Source organism: Camponotus floridanus, unplaced genomic scaffold, assembly GCF_003227725.1.
Source record: "Camponotus floridanus strain SB8 unplaced genomic scaffold, Cflo_v7.5 scaffold79, whole genome shotgun sequence".
Classification (NCBI taxonomy): Eukaryota; Metazoa; Arthropoda; class Insecta; order Hymenoptera; family Formicidae; genus Camponotus; species Camponotus floridanus.
This window is the reverse complement of record NW_020229848.1, coordinates 325895-341710: the sequence shown is the minus strand read 5'-3', so window position 1 is coordinate 341710 and position 15816 is coordinate 325895. Positions and strand designations below refer to the sequence as shown.

Genomic DNA, 15816 nt, shown 5'->3' with positions numbered 1-15816 from the left:
AATTATTTAAAAATATTTAGCGGTCGGAACTATTGTTAAAACCTATTTGGAACTATAAAACTATAGAAATGCATAGTTTAAATGGAACTTTTCTCATGTTGCGGTGCCACCGGGAAGTTGGCACCTTATATTTCCAAAATGCAATTTCTTTAGGTGTATCGCCGGAACTATTTCTAAAACCTATCAGGAACTATAAAACTATTTGGGGTGCAAATAGAACTCCTAATAAATCTTTAAATTTTTGAATATAAGATGCTAACTTCACACCGGCGCGAAACGCACGCTTATACATGTTTTTAATTAATATTTTAATAATTATTACAAAAATTATAAAATGGTAAATAATCTATCTGTTCAGTTTATTGCGTTTTACTCACTCACGAACGTTAGTACAATTTTATGAAACACTTTATATATCGATATGTGTGTTAAAAATTCATTAAATGATATAAAATCCATACCTATTTAGATGGTAAAATATACACAATTATTCACACACAAATAAGAAATTGGTAAATCTATTTATTATGATATTGATGCTACGAAGTCACATAAATATTGAAGAAATATGAAAGAAAATTATTTAGTAAAAACATTTGAATGCGCGTACATTATATCTGTTCTTGTAAATAATGAATAAACTAAATATAATGATAGTTATTAAATTATAAAACGTGCTAAGATTTGATTTTATGCAGAAATTTTTAATTTAAATTTTAGATTTAGTTATTGGAATCTGTATGACGAAAGTAACATCAATGACTATACTAAATGTTTAAAACAATAACTGGCAAAGTGGGAATGTAAATATTTTTTTTTTATTATAAATGAAAATTCTTGCGATGTAAAATCTAGGAGTCATTTGAAATGGCATTTAGCAAATCCTGAAAAAAAAAGTAATTCTTTTCATAATATTGGATCACAGTAAAAAACATTTTGTATTTCTATTAAAATTTTTTCGTGTAAAAATTTTTGTGTTAAATTTTTAATATACTATTATGTTAATGTAACATATTATCATTATTTTGACATTTTTGCGTTAAGTTAATATTCACCGTTTCTAAGAGTTAAAACAACACAATTAATATGCAAATGCACGAATTTTTGATGAAATATATTATATGTTAAAATGAACAGAAAAGTTGTGTTATTTTCTCTCTATAACAGTTTCCATATATTAAATCGACGTATCTCTTCTGTTATTTATCATAAAAATGTTAGAATAACATTTTCTTTTAATTAAATTTAACATTATATATATGTTAATTTGGCAATATTCAACAAAATTTTTTTTTTAGCGTACAGGATGTTTTCAGTATCTCGGTGCAAAATAAAACCATAAATAGATCTCGTCAAATTGAACAGAAAAATTTTATACCAATTTAAAAAAAATACGTAAAATTTCAAAATATTAATTAAAAATGATCGGCCAATACATGCAAGTATAAGTGCGATTATAACTCTTCAATTAATGTTCTCTCGCGAATAGTTTTTTAGAAAAATTGTCTTTATAAATAAAAGCTTTATATACGAGAAATAAAAAACATAAACTAGTTTATACTTATTGACTTCTGTCGATATGTAAGATATCCTACGCTACGTATAATCAAGACGTTATTTATATAATACTATGTACTTTCTATATACTGTCAGGTATGCCGACAGAGCCATCAGTTCAGAATAGTCTTTCGAAGCGATAAGTTCGCGAATGAATGCTTTTGGTGGTTTAAATCTGATATAAAACCTGGCTAATTCAACTAATAGGAAGGTAGTAATAGGACATTAAATATGTAATAAAATATTTATCTTTCTTTTTTTAAATGTGCATACAAAATTGTGTGGAGTAACAGGTAACGCTTTTATTTTACAAAAGACAATTTCTTTATTTTTCTTTAATTTTCTTCTCCTTTAGTCTTAAATTTTTAAATTGACTAACTCATTTTACTGTAAATATTATTTTTATCTTTTGCACACATTACAGTTAATAGAAATGAAGACATTTACGTTTGTACTGTAATAGCATGTTTCGACCATTTTGACATATGGAAAGTGTAAAATTTATAATCTAAATTTTTTTTTGACATTAAAAAATTATTGCGTAATTAATTTTATATTATTGTTATAAAATTATGTAAGCTATATAAAATATTATCTCATTAACTAAATTATGAAGTTATCTATCTTAAAAACGTATTACCTCTGTTTCGTTTATAAAATATTTTTTATAATGTATGTCTAAGACCAGTAGGACATGTTAATTTGTATGTGTAATGAATAAACAACAAATAATAAAAAATTAACATTTTATTCAAAAGATGAGTTATAAAAATATTAACACACACACATAATTGTTTTTAGAATTTTGTTCGTATGTTTAATACAATTCGCTACATTTTCAAAATTTCAAATATTTGATGATATTTGATTTCCGTTCAGTGTTTGTGTGTTTTTAATACATTTCTTACTTAAGGAACAGATTGATCTTGAAAATAACATGTTAGTAAACATATAGTCCATATCATGTATAAAATCGCGTTGTTCAGAATATACCTTCATTACTCATACATTTTAAAGCTTATACTATATATATGTATATACATTAAAATATGTAATTGCACTAAGAGAAATCTTAAAGATAGCTAAATTGAGATAAATAAGAGTTATGTTTATTGTGCTTCTCTTACTGGAATTATCTAAATACATCCTTCATATCTCCTAATATTCAAATCCGAGAAAAAAATTTCATACGTCGTTTTTAATAATTAATAGTTAATAATTTTTATATTTATTATTTCCAATCATTCCTTTATTTATTAAACTGTATTATTTTAATTTCTTTTTAAATTAATCATATTTTCTTATGAAGTGTTTAGTAAATTCTCTTGAACGTTTTTTCATACAAAAATCGATTTTATTGCATATTCTTTGTAAACTAATACTTTTTGTTTATAATGAAGAAACGTTTTTTATAGATATCCGAGTGAAATTCAACATGACATTTTTAAAACTATTATTAAGTAATAGTATAATATACCTTGCCGTAGTGGCAACAGCGAGTCCTATAGATGGCGAAGAATCTAAAATCATGGGAAACGATGAACAAACGAAAATCATGCGCAATAGTGCTTTAAACAATAAATCAAGCAATATATTAAATTATATAATTCCAATACATTATAACATAGAGTTAATGTTACTCAATAATTATCTCCGTAGCAAATGCATAATCACTTTAGATATTTCTTATGCAAAAGAAAATATAAGTTTTTATGCACCGGATTCAGCGAGTTTAATAGTGTTGACATTAAGGAAAAATAATAATACGATTTATGAAACAAACTCAACAAATTTGATTAAAAACAATATTGTCCTGCTCGATTTTGGTGATATCTTGTTGCGTGGAATGTACGATCTGTATATAGAGTATGAAATCTCACTTAATATTGTAAGGGAATCTTTCGGAATTCCGTACATAGACGATAATAAAGAAATAGAGTAAGTAGAAGAATATATGAAATATCAAAAACAAATTGTACATTTGTGTATTCTACGCTTACAATTATCTAATATTATTCATTATTTAATGTTTATCATTAAAATACGGCAGGTGGTTAATCGGAACAGGTATCCCAGCGAAAAGACAGCAAATATTTCCACATTGGGACAAGCCAGAATTAAAAATTACTTTTAATATTTCTATAATGCATCACCCAAGATACAAAGCTTTGTCAAATATGCCGATACGAGATATTGAATTGACGAACGATAAAATGATATGGACATATTTTAACGAGACTCCTTCGATCTCCTTAGATAGTGTAGCATTTCTAGTTTCCAGTTTTCATCAGAGCATTCTTCCGAAAAATGATACAATTCGTTCATCCATATGGTTCAGACGACAATCGGAACCGCATCTAGAATTTGCGAAAACTGTTATTTCTTCCACCAATGTATACATACATGGATGGAATATTTGGAGAAGACAACTTGCGGGGTTACCCTCTGTTTTATTTGAGAGCAAAATGGATCATGTCGTAATCCCGGATTTACAAAATGAAATCGAACAGACCTTTGGTTTTATTTTTTATCGGTAATGTATATATAGTTAAAAATACAGATATATTTTAAAAACTATTTTAATTACATATTATATTCTAATCTATTTATATAAAAAATTATATTAATATCCAAAATTTTTCATACTATTATACTATTCATATTATTATAATTATTTTTAGAGAAGTAGATATCACTTATAATGAAGAATTAGATTCTGTCGCACACAAAACGATAATTACGCGTTTAGTTGCACGTGGGATAGTACAAAAATATATTAAAAGTCTGTTCAGACCAACTTATTTATGGCCTCATACATGGTTAAACGAAGGATTTAATATATTTTATCAAGCATACATTATCGACAAGGTTATTTTATTACTAGGTTTATAACTATTTGAATACGCAGTCAAATAATCAACAGTTTAGTAATGTAGATAATTGTTAAATATTTTTACAAATATTCTGTTTTATTTCTTAATTATAAGAAATGATAAGAATCCAACTCTCTAAATTTTCTAGAAATTCTAGAATTACGGTGAAAGTAATTTAATAAGAACTAAATATGTATATGTTTTGTATGAAAATTATCACAGAAACATTTACACTTCTGAACACACATACAAACTTTATTCTTAACAATAGCATATAATAAGCTAAATTTGATATGTACCAAAAACTTTATCTTTTTGATTATTTATGGTAAGTTATGATTATATCGAATTGATTTTAGGCTCTGCCAAATTCCCGGATGATGGATCTGTTTGTAGTTCAAGTTCAACATGAATTACTCTATCTAAATACTTATGTTGTTATAAATTCTACTATAGAATATAATAATCATGAAAATTATTTTCACTCTTCTATTTCTCATATGAAAGGTATGCGTATAACATTGCATAATTAAACAATTAAATAATTATAAATTTCTGAATAACTTAAAAAACTTCAAAGTCGCCAGCAAATAAATAAACAGAGTAGTTAAGGTTGACCAAAACTGGCAATTTTAATTCGAAATCACAGTTTCACAACGTTTCGACCATAGGTTTTGGCCCTTTTCAAGTAATTATTTTTTGTACTTCACTTGAAAAGGGCCAAAACCTATGGTCGAAACGTTGTGAAACTGTGATTTCGAATTAAAATTTCTGAATGTTAATTTTATATAAAATGGGAATAATTATTTATAAACAAAAGACCCTGTTCGATTCTGATGGAAATTGAATTTTGAAGTTTGATGAAATTTGCAGAAACTCTGGAAATAAATAATTTGTAGCAAATCAAAAGTCGCGTTAACCGCGATATCGTTTAATAAAACCATTTCGTCGCTACAAGCGTTCGAATATCGAAATAAGGTGTTATTTCATTACTACTGAAGGAAAATAAGTAATGTATTATTGAATAGAATCACACACAGTTGAATACTTTTATTAATACATAGATATTATTTACGTGGAAAATATGTACATAAATGTGTATATAGAGTATCCATAAATTTCCCATCTACTATATTTCAGAAACGATTAAAAAATTACGAAAAATCATGAAACACAGGAGTTTAATTATTTTAAGAGGCTAGTGTTTTAAAGCAAATAAGGAAGTTGTATCCTTGTTCTATATCTTCCGAAGGGAAAGACTTAGGGAAAACTTATATAACAACTATACTTTTAACTAATTATATTTTATCAAATATCAAATAGCATGTTATGGCAACGACAGCGGCGATACTGCTACACACACATTTTTCCATGTAAATATATTAGTAAAATGTATTAATAAAAATGATCAACTGTGTATGACATTCTAATATATTATTTATTTTACTTCACATATTATTTACTTTTCCTTAATAGTATTGAAATAATGCTTTGTTTCGATATTTGAATATTTGTACCGACGAAACCACTTCATCAAACTTATCACATTTATTTTGACATTTTTTAAATTTTTATTGTTTTCACGTAAACTATTTATTTCCAAAATTCAGCAAATTCAAAAAAAATTCAAATTTCTTCGAATTTTAATTTCCATAAAAGAACCGTGCAAGGCCTATCATTTGTAAAATTTAACATATTTTTTTTAGTATTTGCTATAACGTAATAATATCTAACTTTAAAAATAAATTTTTATATAATTTTTGGATAATTTTATAATTTGTAATTTTTTTTGAAATTATAACTATACATGTTTATCTAAAATTTCAAAAAATCATGATGAAATATAAAATTAACTGATTCCTTATCTAATTTATTATTTTTAACAAATTTTTAATCATTCACTATTTATCTATTATTACAAATTTTTTCATTGTATAAAAATGTATTTATCTATCTTTTATAGCTGCTTACTTAGATTTAATTACACAAACTTTGAGTATAATATATTTAATTTTATTAATTACATATATATTCACAAACCTTTATTGCGTATTGCAGTAAAGACATTTTAAATATACTAAATTCTTTTTCTTTCAAACATTATAGGATCCATTCTATGGCGCATGTTAATACGAACATTACCATCTGATATATTTTCAACGGAATTCATCAAACATTTGAATAATCAGTAAGTATAATGTATTATAATGTAACAATATGCATCATAGAGGGAAAGGAAAAAGAATCAAAATATAAAATAAATTTAATAATATATTTCCAGTTTTTTAATGTTTAAAAAACATAGATATTTAAAAGCTTAAATTTATACTGCTATTTTATATTTATGAATTTTTGTTAAAATGGAATTTCAACTTTTTTCTTATAATACATATTCATAATTTCTAAATAATAAATAATTTAAATTGAATGATTTGGCGAATGTAGTTTTACAAACATAGAATGTAAACATTCTAAAATCTTTATAATATAAAAATTAAAATTATTATTTATTCAGTCACAACAAATTTTGACATAATTACTAATAAATATATCTTAATATATATTAATAAAAAAAGTATATATTGTTACGCCCGCGGCGAGGACTTCGATAAATATCGAAGTCGCGCACGAAGAAATCGGCCGCTCGCGAGTCGCGCGAAATAAAGAGACACTTTTAAAAGATACTTGGTACTTTAATGCACAACACAGGGCAACACAAACGGTAACACAGAACGGTAATACACATAATTAGTGGCTCGATACAAATTCGCGTCCGCGCAGCCAGACAGCTGGAACCGAACTCAGCTGACAGTCGTAGTTTATAAACAATCTTCTTGCCGACGGGATCCGGACAACGGCAGGGCCGTGACGACTCGGGCGCGCGCGTAACAATATATATATATATATATATATATATATATATATATATATATGTAGGGATGATTGTCTCCTACTCTGCCCTTGTTATACACACACACACACACACACACACACACACACATTATATAAATTCTAATCTCTGCATGCATGCAACATCCACCTTCACTTCTGTAAAATTTACAAGCCTTGCGTGTCACGCAGCCTTCCATCGATCCCTTACATCGCCAATTAACATATGGCAAATACACGGCTTTTTCTACACAACGATCACTTGTCCCTCGGAGAATCTTTCCGATCATAAAAACTTTCTCCCGGATCATGCATGCTGAATCCTGATTTTGCAGAATTCAATCTGCATCCCGCGTTCGTAGAGTTAATATCGAGCCTGAAGAGAATCTATCGCGCCTATTGATAGTTCACATCGCGCCTTCACACAGTACACACGAGATCTTACACAGTATACAAGATACACAAAACTATAGATTAAAATAAATTCGGAGCTATTTAACTGAGAAGCGTTAATTTTTTATATCTTGAGATAACTCACATATATATATATATATATATATATATATATATATATATATATATATATACCGGGTGTTTCAGACCACCCATTTAAAAACTAGAGAAGTGGTTATTTCAAAAAAGTAAAAACATTTTCTTTATAAGTCGGGTGCGCTCTATCGAATGGTGATATTTTCAACTTCCGGCCGGAAATAGGCGATTTAGATCGAAAGTGCATTTTTTTAAAAGGAACACGGTATTTTTTATTGCAGATTCGGATTGTATACAAAAAAATATGGAACTTTTGTACTAAACATTTTTTCGAAAAATGTCATTTATGTTCTTCAAACAATCTTCAAAATGTGTGTTGGCGAAAATAACGTTTTAGCATTATCTGTTCTTGGCATAACCCAGGATATGATTAAGTAAAACTTTCTGAATTATCTAGTCATATCAGCGCACGCACACACCCACACACAAACACACACACCTACACACGGGATCTGATATCTACCACATCCTCATCGTAGATCCTGGGTTATGCCGAGAGCAAATAATGCAAAAATGCTATTTTCGCCAACACACATTTTGAAGGTTGTTTGAAAGACATAAATGACATTTTTTGAAAAAATGTTTGGTACAAAAGATTCACATTTTTTTGTATAGTATCCGAATCTTCAATAAAAAATACTATGTTCCATTTAAAAAAATGCACTTCCGGTCTAAATCGCCTATTTCCAATCGGAACCAGAAGTTGAAAATATCACCACTCGATAGAACGCACCCAATTTATGAAGAAAATGTTTTTAATTTTTTGAAATAACCACTTCTCTAGTTTTTAAATGGGTGGTACGGGTGGTCTGAAACACTCTGTATATACAGGGTATTCTAAAAGGGTATGTCAAAAATTTAAGGAGATATTCCTCACACCTAAAGGATGAAAAAACGTTATATAGATAGGATAGGTGCGGAAATGCTTATTTCAGGAGTTATGTTGAAAATACTGTTAGCTGTATTACTTACTTATGGAAAAATTTAGGATTAATTATTGTAAACGACAATCGTTTAAATAGGCTTATTTACATTTGGTTTTAATGCGACCTTCAGTATGTTACAATAAATGTTGAAAATGTTCCCCATTTTCCTCAATATAAGCAATGACATATCGATGCATCGATTCACGGACACATTCAAAAATGCCACCAGTACATGATATTCAAGATCTTCGTGACCGTATCACAGCAGGTTGCGAGACAATCCACTGTACGCCAGGCATTTCTGAACATGTCCGTGAATCGATTCGTCGATGTGTCACTGCTTTTAGGAAAAGTATTTAGTGTCTCTGTATTTAGGAAAATGGTAAACATTTTCAACATTTCTTGTAACATACTCAAGATCACATTAAAACCAAATGTAAATAAGCCTAATTAAACTATTGTCGTCTACAATAATTAATCCTAAATTTTTCCTTGTGTAAGTAATACAACAAACAGTATTTTCATCATAACTCCTGCAATAAACATTTCCGCACCTATGACCATATAATATTTCTTAATCCTTCAGGTGTGAGGAATATCTCCTTAATATTTTGACACACCTTTTTAGAACATTCTGTATATACAATTATATTAAAGTTCATAAATTTCTCTGTAGAAGTTACATTATAGATTAAAATACGATAATAAATTTTGTAAATTATAATTTTTTTCTTATTATTTATTTATTAATTTTAGTATAATGTTAAAATTATGATGTTGTTAAATCTTATAGACTTAGTGAACCTGAAGCAGCAACTGCCGATCATTTATGGGACGCTTTGAGATCTAAGATGAGTGAATTAAATCCTAAGTATTTTAATATAAAAGATGCGATAAATTCGTGGATTATGGAGAGGTATCCTTCCGTGTTGAAAGTGAAGCGAAATTATTCTACTAATGTTGTAAGCGTATCGGTACAATTTCGCGACAAATTAGATAAGGAACAATATTATATTCCTATTAGTTATGCTACTGAGTCAAATCCTAATTTTATCATAACTTGGACGAATATTTCGTTAACACCATGGTTTTCAAAAACTGAACTCTATCTTGAGAAAAATCAATGGATTATTTTCAATTTACAACAAGCTGGTAAATATTAAAAAATAAATTTACATCTAAATTTACATATTAATATATTAAAATATTGAATATCAAATTTATATTATCTGTTATGTAATAGTAAATTTACAATTATATTGTATATAATTTCAAGTATATCTATTTCAATATATAAATACATATATTTGTATAATTAGCATTACATACATATATATATATATATATATATATATATATATATATATATATATATATTATGTTAGTAGTCAAAGCCATTTTGCGTTTGCATTAAATTGTATATCCAAATTGTCAGAATTATTCAATTATTATACATACATACATATATACATACATACATACATACATACATACATACATACGTACATACATACGTACATACATACGTACATACATACGTACATACATACGTACATACATACGTACATCCATACGTACATACGTACGTACATACGTACATACATACATATATATATATATATATATATATATATGTATATATATATATGTATATATATATATATATATAGAAAGCATATAGTTATTTTTAAGAAAAAATATGTAATTTTTAATTAGAAATTACATATTTTTCCTTCGATAAAATTCAAAACAACTATGTTTTTTCTTTACATAAATTGATTCCTCCCATTATTTTGTACATAAAAGTATTAAGGTAAGATAATCGAAAAATAAATATTTTACTAGATATTCTATGGTTTATGTAAAATTAAGAAATTATTATATTTTAAGTCTCATAACTCAAAAAGTACTCAAGAAATACTTTATTATAGGGTTTTGGAAAGCTCTCGAGAAAAGCTATAAGAACGTAAGAATACGTAAAAATAGGGTGTTCCATTAAAAAAAATTAAGATGATCTTGAAATCTCCTTAATGCCTTTATCTATAAAAATATCATTTGTACCATACGATGTTTCCCTCTGCGTCAAATATCTCTTCATATACAAATTTTTTCGTAGTTCTTCAACTTTAGCTAATATTCACATATATATATATATATATATATATATATATGTGTGTGTATATATAATATATTATATATATCATATATGATATCAATTTTAATAAAAAATAATCATAAGATATTTTAAAACTCATACATAATATAAGATATAACAAAAAATATTACAAAAAATATTGAAATTTTAACAATATATTTGAAATTTTAATTTCTTGCTGTAATATGTAAAATTGCTGATACAGCCTTCATGTTAAATAATAAAAACGGAAGATGCAAACATCTCTAATATATTTAATTTCGTAATCATTTTAACATCACAAAATATGTTTAATTAATATGTATCATTTCAAAGTATTTAATAACCGACAAAAGTAATTTATTTTATAATAGGATACTATCGCGTTAATTATGATATTGTGAACTGGCGAAAAATTGCACAGTATTTAAATTCACAAAAATATCGTAATATACATGTTCTCAATCGAGCGCAAATCATCAATGATGCGTTTCATTTTGCGATAGAGAAGGAACTTGAATTCTCCGTATTTTGGGAACTCGCTTCTTATTTGGGACAGGAAAGAGATTATATAGCATGGTATCCCATGCTCAAAGCATTTGAATTTCTGTCGAACATCTTTCCATTCTTAAATTTTTATCCTGAATTTAAGGTATATATATATAGATTTAATAACATTTTCATATAAAAAAAATTATACATTACAACAATTATCTATTTTATAATACAACGATTTCATATCATAATAATGAATTGCTTTAAAAATAGTTATATGTAAGGAATTAAACAAAAAAATTAATCATACGTTAACATATAATTTTTTTTATAATAAAATTCAAAAACTTAAATTCGTTAAGAGACGTTTATGTTACATATTTGTTATATATTTTTTTCTTTATATTTAATACAATCACATAAATTTTGAATATTTCATCGAGTTATTATTCTATAATAATAATACATTAGTATTTACATGATAATTTACATGATAATTGTTGATCAATTGTGTAATTAATATTTAATTAGTTCTGAAAAATTATAGGACACTGTATATAATACAATTATCTTTCTTATATTAATTTTCTTTCGTAGTATTCGAATGTTTATGATGTTAAAAATATACAAACATTTTGTAGAGAAATTGACTTATATAATTTTAAGAAAATTTTTTTACATTACACAACACATAATAATTTAATATATGATAATCTACTTGCAAATGCTTGTTTTATAAAAGAAATTGATATTTAAAGTTTAAAACACTTAAAATCTATATTTCATACGCCACAAATTTAAATTAAAAAAATAAAAATCATACATCAATCGATACATCAATATGCACAGACTAAAACATATATACAAAGTGTCTCGTAAAGCTTGATCGCGCATGCCTCGACACTTGCTTTTAATTGCTATGTGACAATCGCCGCTGGCACACCTATTGCGCTTATCCTACGATATAGTCTCGCAAAACGTGCGTTTATTCACATTATTAATTAATATTTCAATAATTATTACCAAAAATTGTAGAATAGTAAAGAATCTTTCTGTTCAGTTTATTGCGTTCTACCCACTCACGAACGTTAGCACAATTTTATGAAACACTTTATATATCGATATGTGTGTTAAAAATTCATTAAGTGATATAAAATCCATACATATTTAGATGATGAAATATATACACAATTATTCACATAAATAAGGAATTGGTAAATCTACTTATTATGATATTGATGCTACGAAGTCACATAAATATTAAAGAAATATGAAAAAAATTATTTAGTAAAAACGTTTGAATGCGCGTACATTATATCTGTTCTTGTAAATAATGAATAAACTAAATATAATGATAGTTATTAAATTTTAGGGCGTGCTAAAGTTTGATTTTATGCAGAAACATAAAATTAGTAACTGGAATCTGTTGAACCAAAGTCACATCAACGATCGTACTAAATGTTTAAAACAAGAACTTGCAAAATGGAAATGTATTATGAATGATCATTCTTGCGAAGAAAGCTCTAAGCGTCATTTGAAATGGCATCTAGCAAATCCTAAAGAAAACAAGTAATTCTTTTCATAATATTTTATTCTTTTTATAGAAATATTTTTTTACATTTTGTATATGTTTGAGAAATTAGTTATCATTTATTTCAAAAATTATTCATAAAACACTAAAGAAACTATTAACACAATTTCGTTAAAAGATTTTTATTTCTTCATTGAACTGTCTCCTGTAGACTTTTGCCTGGATGGAAGAGGTGGACATATTGCAATGGCTTAAAAACGGCAGATCATGATACATGGGATATAGTTTTTCATAATTACATGAAAGGAAATGATAAAATGTTTGAATGTTTGACTTATAGTAAAAATTCTGAAATTTTAATACATTATTTAGAAATTATCACACATGCTGTAATAATTTCACAAATTTCAAAATCTTTGTATAATCAATTTCATCTTCAACTTGAATCGATAGAACGAGCTTATACCTTAAATGCTAATATTTTCCTTTCTATTCTTGAGAGGAATACTAAGTACATGCTTACAAATTTATTAAAAAATTACAAAATAATAAGACACAGGTAACGATATTAAAGGTATACTACACGTAGACACAAAGATTTATTGTACGAATTAGTTATAATATTGTTTTATTCTTGATAGAAGAGTCAATGAGATTGTGACATTAATTGTTATAATTAACAATGCGTATTCTAAGGGACAGTTGGGCGAGGTAAATTTTAAATAAATCAAATTTCTATATTTTACATAATATTTTTCTATATTTCTGTTCATAAGGATATTTTATTGACAATGCATTATTGATATAGGAAATCGTTTATTGAGAATAATTATTTAAAAAATCCATTTTAGATAAGCAAATTTGTAAAAAAGGAGTTGAAAAATTCAGTCATTCCCAATATTGAATACAAGATAAAAACACGCTCGTGGGAGATCGAAAAACAGATATATTATTTTCGATCTTTATTTAACAATTGAATAACTAAATCTTTAAGATATTAACTGTGTAGAAATTAAAAATACAGCATAAATGTTTGTAATAATATTTATAAATGTATATCCTTAGTTATTCACTAATGTCAATAAAAGAATTAATAATTGTTTAATTGTATTTAATCAACATAATATTATAATTGTACAATATAATATTAAAAACATTGTTTGTATAATATTGTATAAAAATATTATATTGTATAATATCGTTTAAAAATATTATATTATTCAAATAACAATATAAACACAGGCTTATTTTAAGGACCAAACAAATAAGAAAACGATTATAGGCAAGAAAAAATTGTATATAACATTAAGCAAATACAAAGACGTTAATAATCGTTACTGATGTTAAAAAATTAAATTTGAAAATTACAAAATGAAATAAAGACGCAAACGTTTCGATCCGCTTCGGATCATTTTCAATGCTTATAAATAAACGCTATAAATGTATACAAATAATTTGAAAATGTCAAACGACAGCAAGGTATAAGCGCAAACACAAGAGACTTTCTATCATAATAGCAGACAAAAAAACTTTCTCTTAAAAGATGTTAACGCAAAAATTAGGGTATGCAATGGAAAGCAACGAGCCACCCGCGTATATTAAACGGTAAAGGCGGACGCAGAAATACGCACGTAGAGGCGAGGAAGCCCCCAAGAAGCCGCAACAATAAAAGAATACTTTAATCCAACGGAAACGCCATCGCATAGTTGCGCAAAATTTTTAAGACATATACATATATGTCAAGTTATAGATTCTCTTGGTTTGAGACTTCTATAATATCCCCTATAACTTGGCATATATGTATATGTCTTAAAAATTTTTTCGCGAACAATTAATGTTCGAAAAAATTTACGCATTACCATCCACGTTTTTTAGGCTTTTATTGCTCATATTATAAATATTATATATATTTTTAATATTATATTATATTACATATTATATTGTATTACTTTTTTATGTTACAAATTTAATACATAGATATTGATTACGTGAGTTTATTATATGCAGGTACGTACATATACAGGATGTTTCCAATATCTCGATGGAAAGTAAAACCATATGTAGATCTCGCTAAACTGAACTAAAAATCCTATACCATTTTGTAAAAAAACACGTAAAATTTCGAGATATAAATTACAAAATATTTAGTTCAGTCACAATGTGACGACCTTTCTCGCGGCGCGCTTCTAGTCCCGCGTATTGGCCGATTGTTTTTAATTAATGATTTCACTTTATTGCGAGATACTGGAAACACCCTGTATATATTTGAAACATATACTACAATATTAATTATATAGAAAACTTGACTCTAAAAGATGCTTCTGTTTTAAATAGAAGAAGTTTCGCAGAAAATATGAAAGTTTTTTTAAGTATTGTTTTATTAGCAGCTTTATTGCATAGTTATAAGATCAGATAAATACATTTAAACTCTTCTGTGCATTCTTTTTTATCTCAGAATATATTCCCTAACAGCACATGTAGATACTGAGAATGTTCGAAGAATATCGCAAAAGTACAATGCTTATATTCTCAGAACATTTGAGATACATACTATGATATATTAAGTATATACTAAGAATGCTCTGATGTCCGCCTATTTTGGTTAATAGTAAATACTGAGAATATCTTGCAGTATAATTCATATATGTAATATAAATACTTTTGATAAATGCCGTAAACGCACACACTATTTCTCATTTTAATTTCAAATAATCTTTTTAATATTCTAAATCCCAATCAAGAATCCAAAACAACTAAATTACTAAACAAATTTTAAATTAAGTCAGCTTATTATAAATTAAACTGACTAAAAAGAAAAAAGAAGAAACTTTAGAACTCATGTTAAATACCAGTCCTTTATGT

At 26.4% G+C, this 15816-nt stretch overlaps 1 protein-coding gene across 2 annotated transcripts; it reads left to right on the top strand.

Moving 5' to 3' along the window:
- The first annotated feature begins 1686 nt into the window (after positions 1-1686).
- Positions 1687-13979, top strand: LOC112639625 (aminopeptidase N-like). 2 transcript variants are annotated; one of them, XM_025414194.1, is made up of 12 exons: positions 1687-1768; positions 2973-3495; positions 3608-4090; positions 4239-4425; positions 4790-4937; positions 6537-6618; positions 9588-9946; positions 11303-11580; positions 12796-12992; positions 13166-13513; positions 13596-13665; positions 13806-13979. In XM_025414194.1, exons 2-12 carry the CDS (start codon positions 2993-2995, stop codon positions 13929-13931), a joined length of 2781 nt encoding a protein of 926 aa, XP_025269979.1. In that variant the 5' UTR covers positions 1687-1768; positions 2973-2992; the 3' UTR covers positions 13932-13979. The 2 variants fall into 2 exon arrangements, with proteins under 2 accessions (XP_025269979.1, XP_025269980.1); XM_025414195.1 differs by having other exon boundaries at positions 1687-1850.
- Positions 13980-15816: the final 1837 nt, after the last annotated feature.

Coding starts and splice junctions, on each gene's coding strand:
- LOC112639625 (XM_025414194.1), top strand. CDS start 2,993: ATGACATTTTTAAAACTATTATTAAGTAATAGTATAATATACCTTGCC. Junction 3,496..3,607: donor GACGATAATAAAGAAATAGA/GTAAGTAGAAGA, acceptor AAAATACGGCAG/GTGGTTAATCGGAACAGGTA. Junction 9,947..11,302: donor TTTCAATTTACAACAAGCTG/GTAAATATTAAA, acceptor ATTTTATAATAG/GATACTATCGCGTTAATTAT.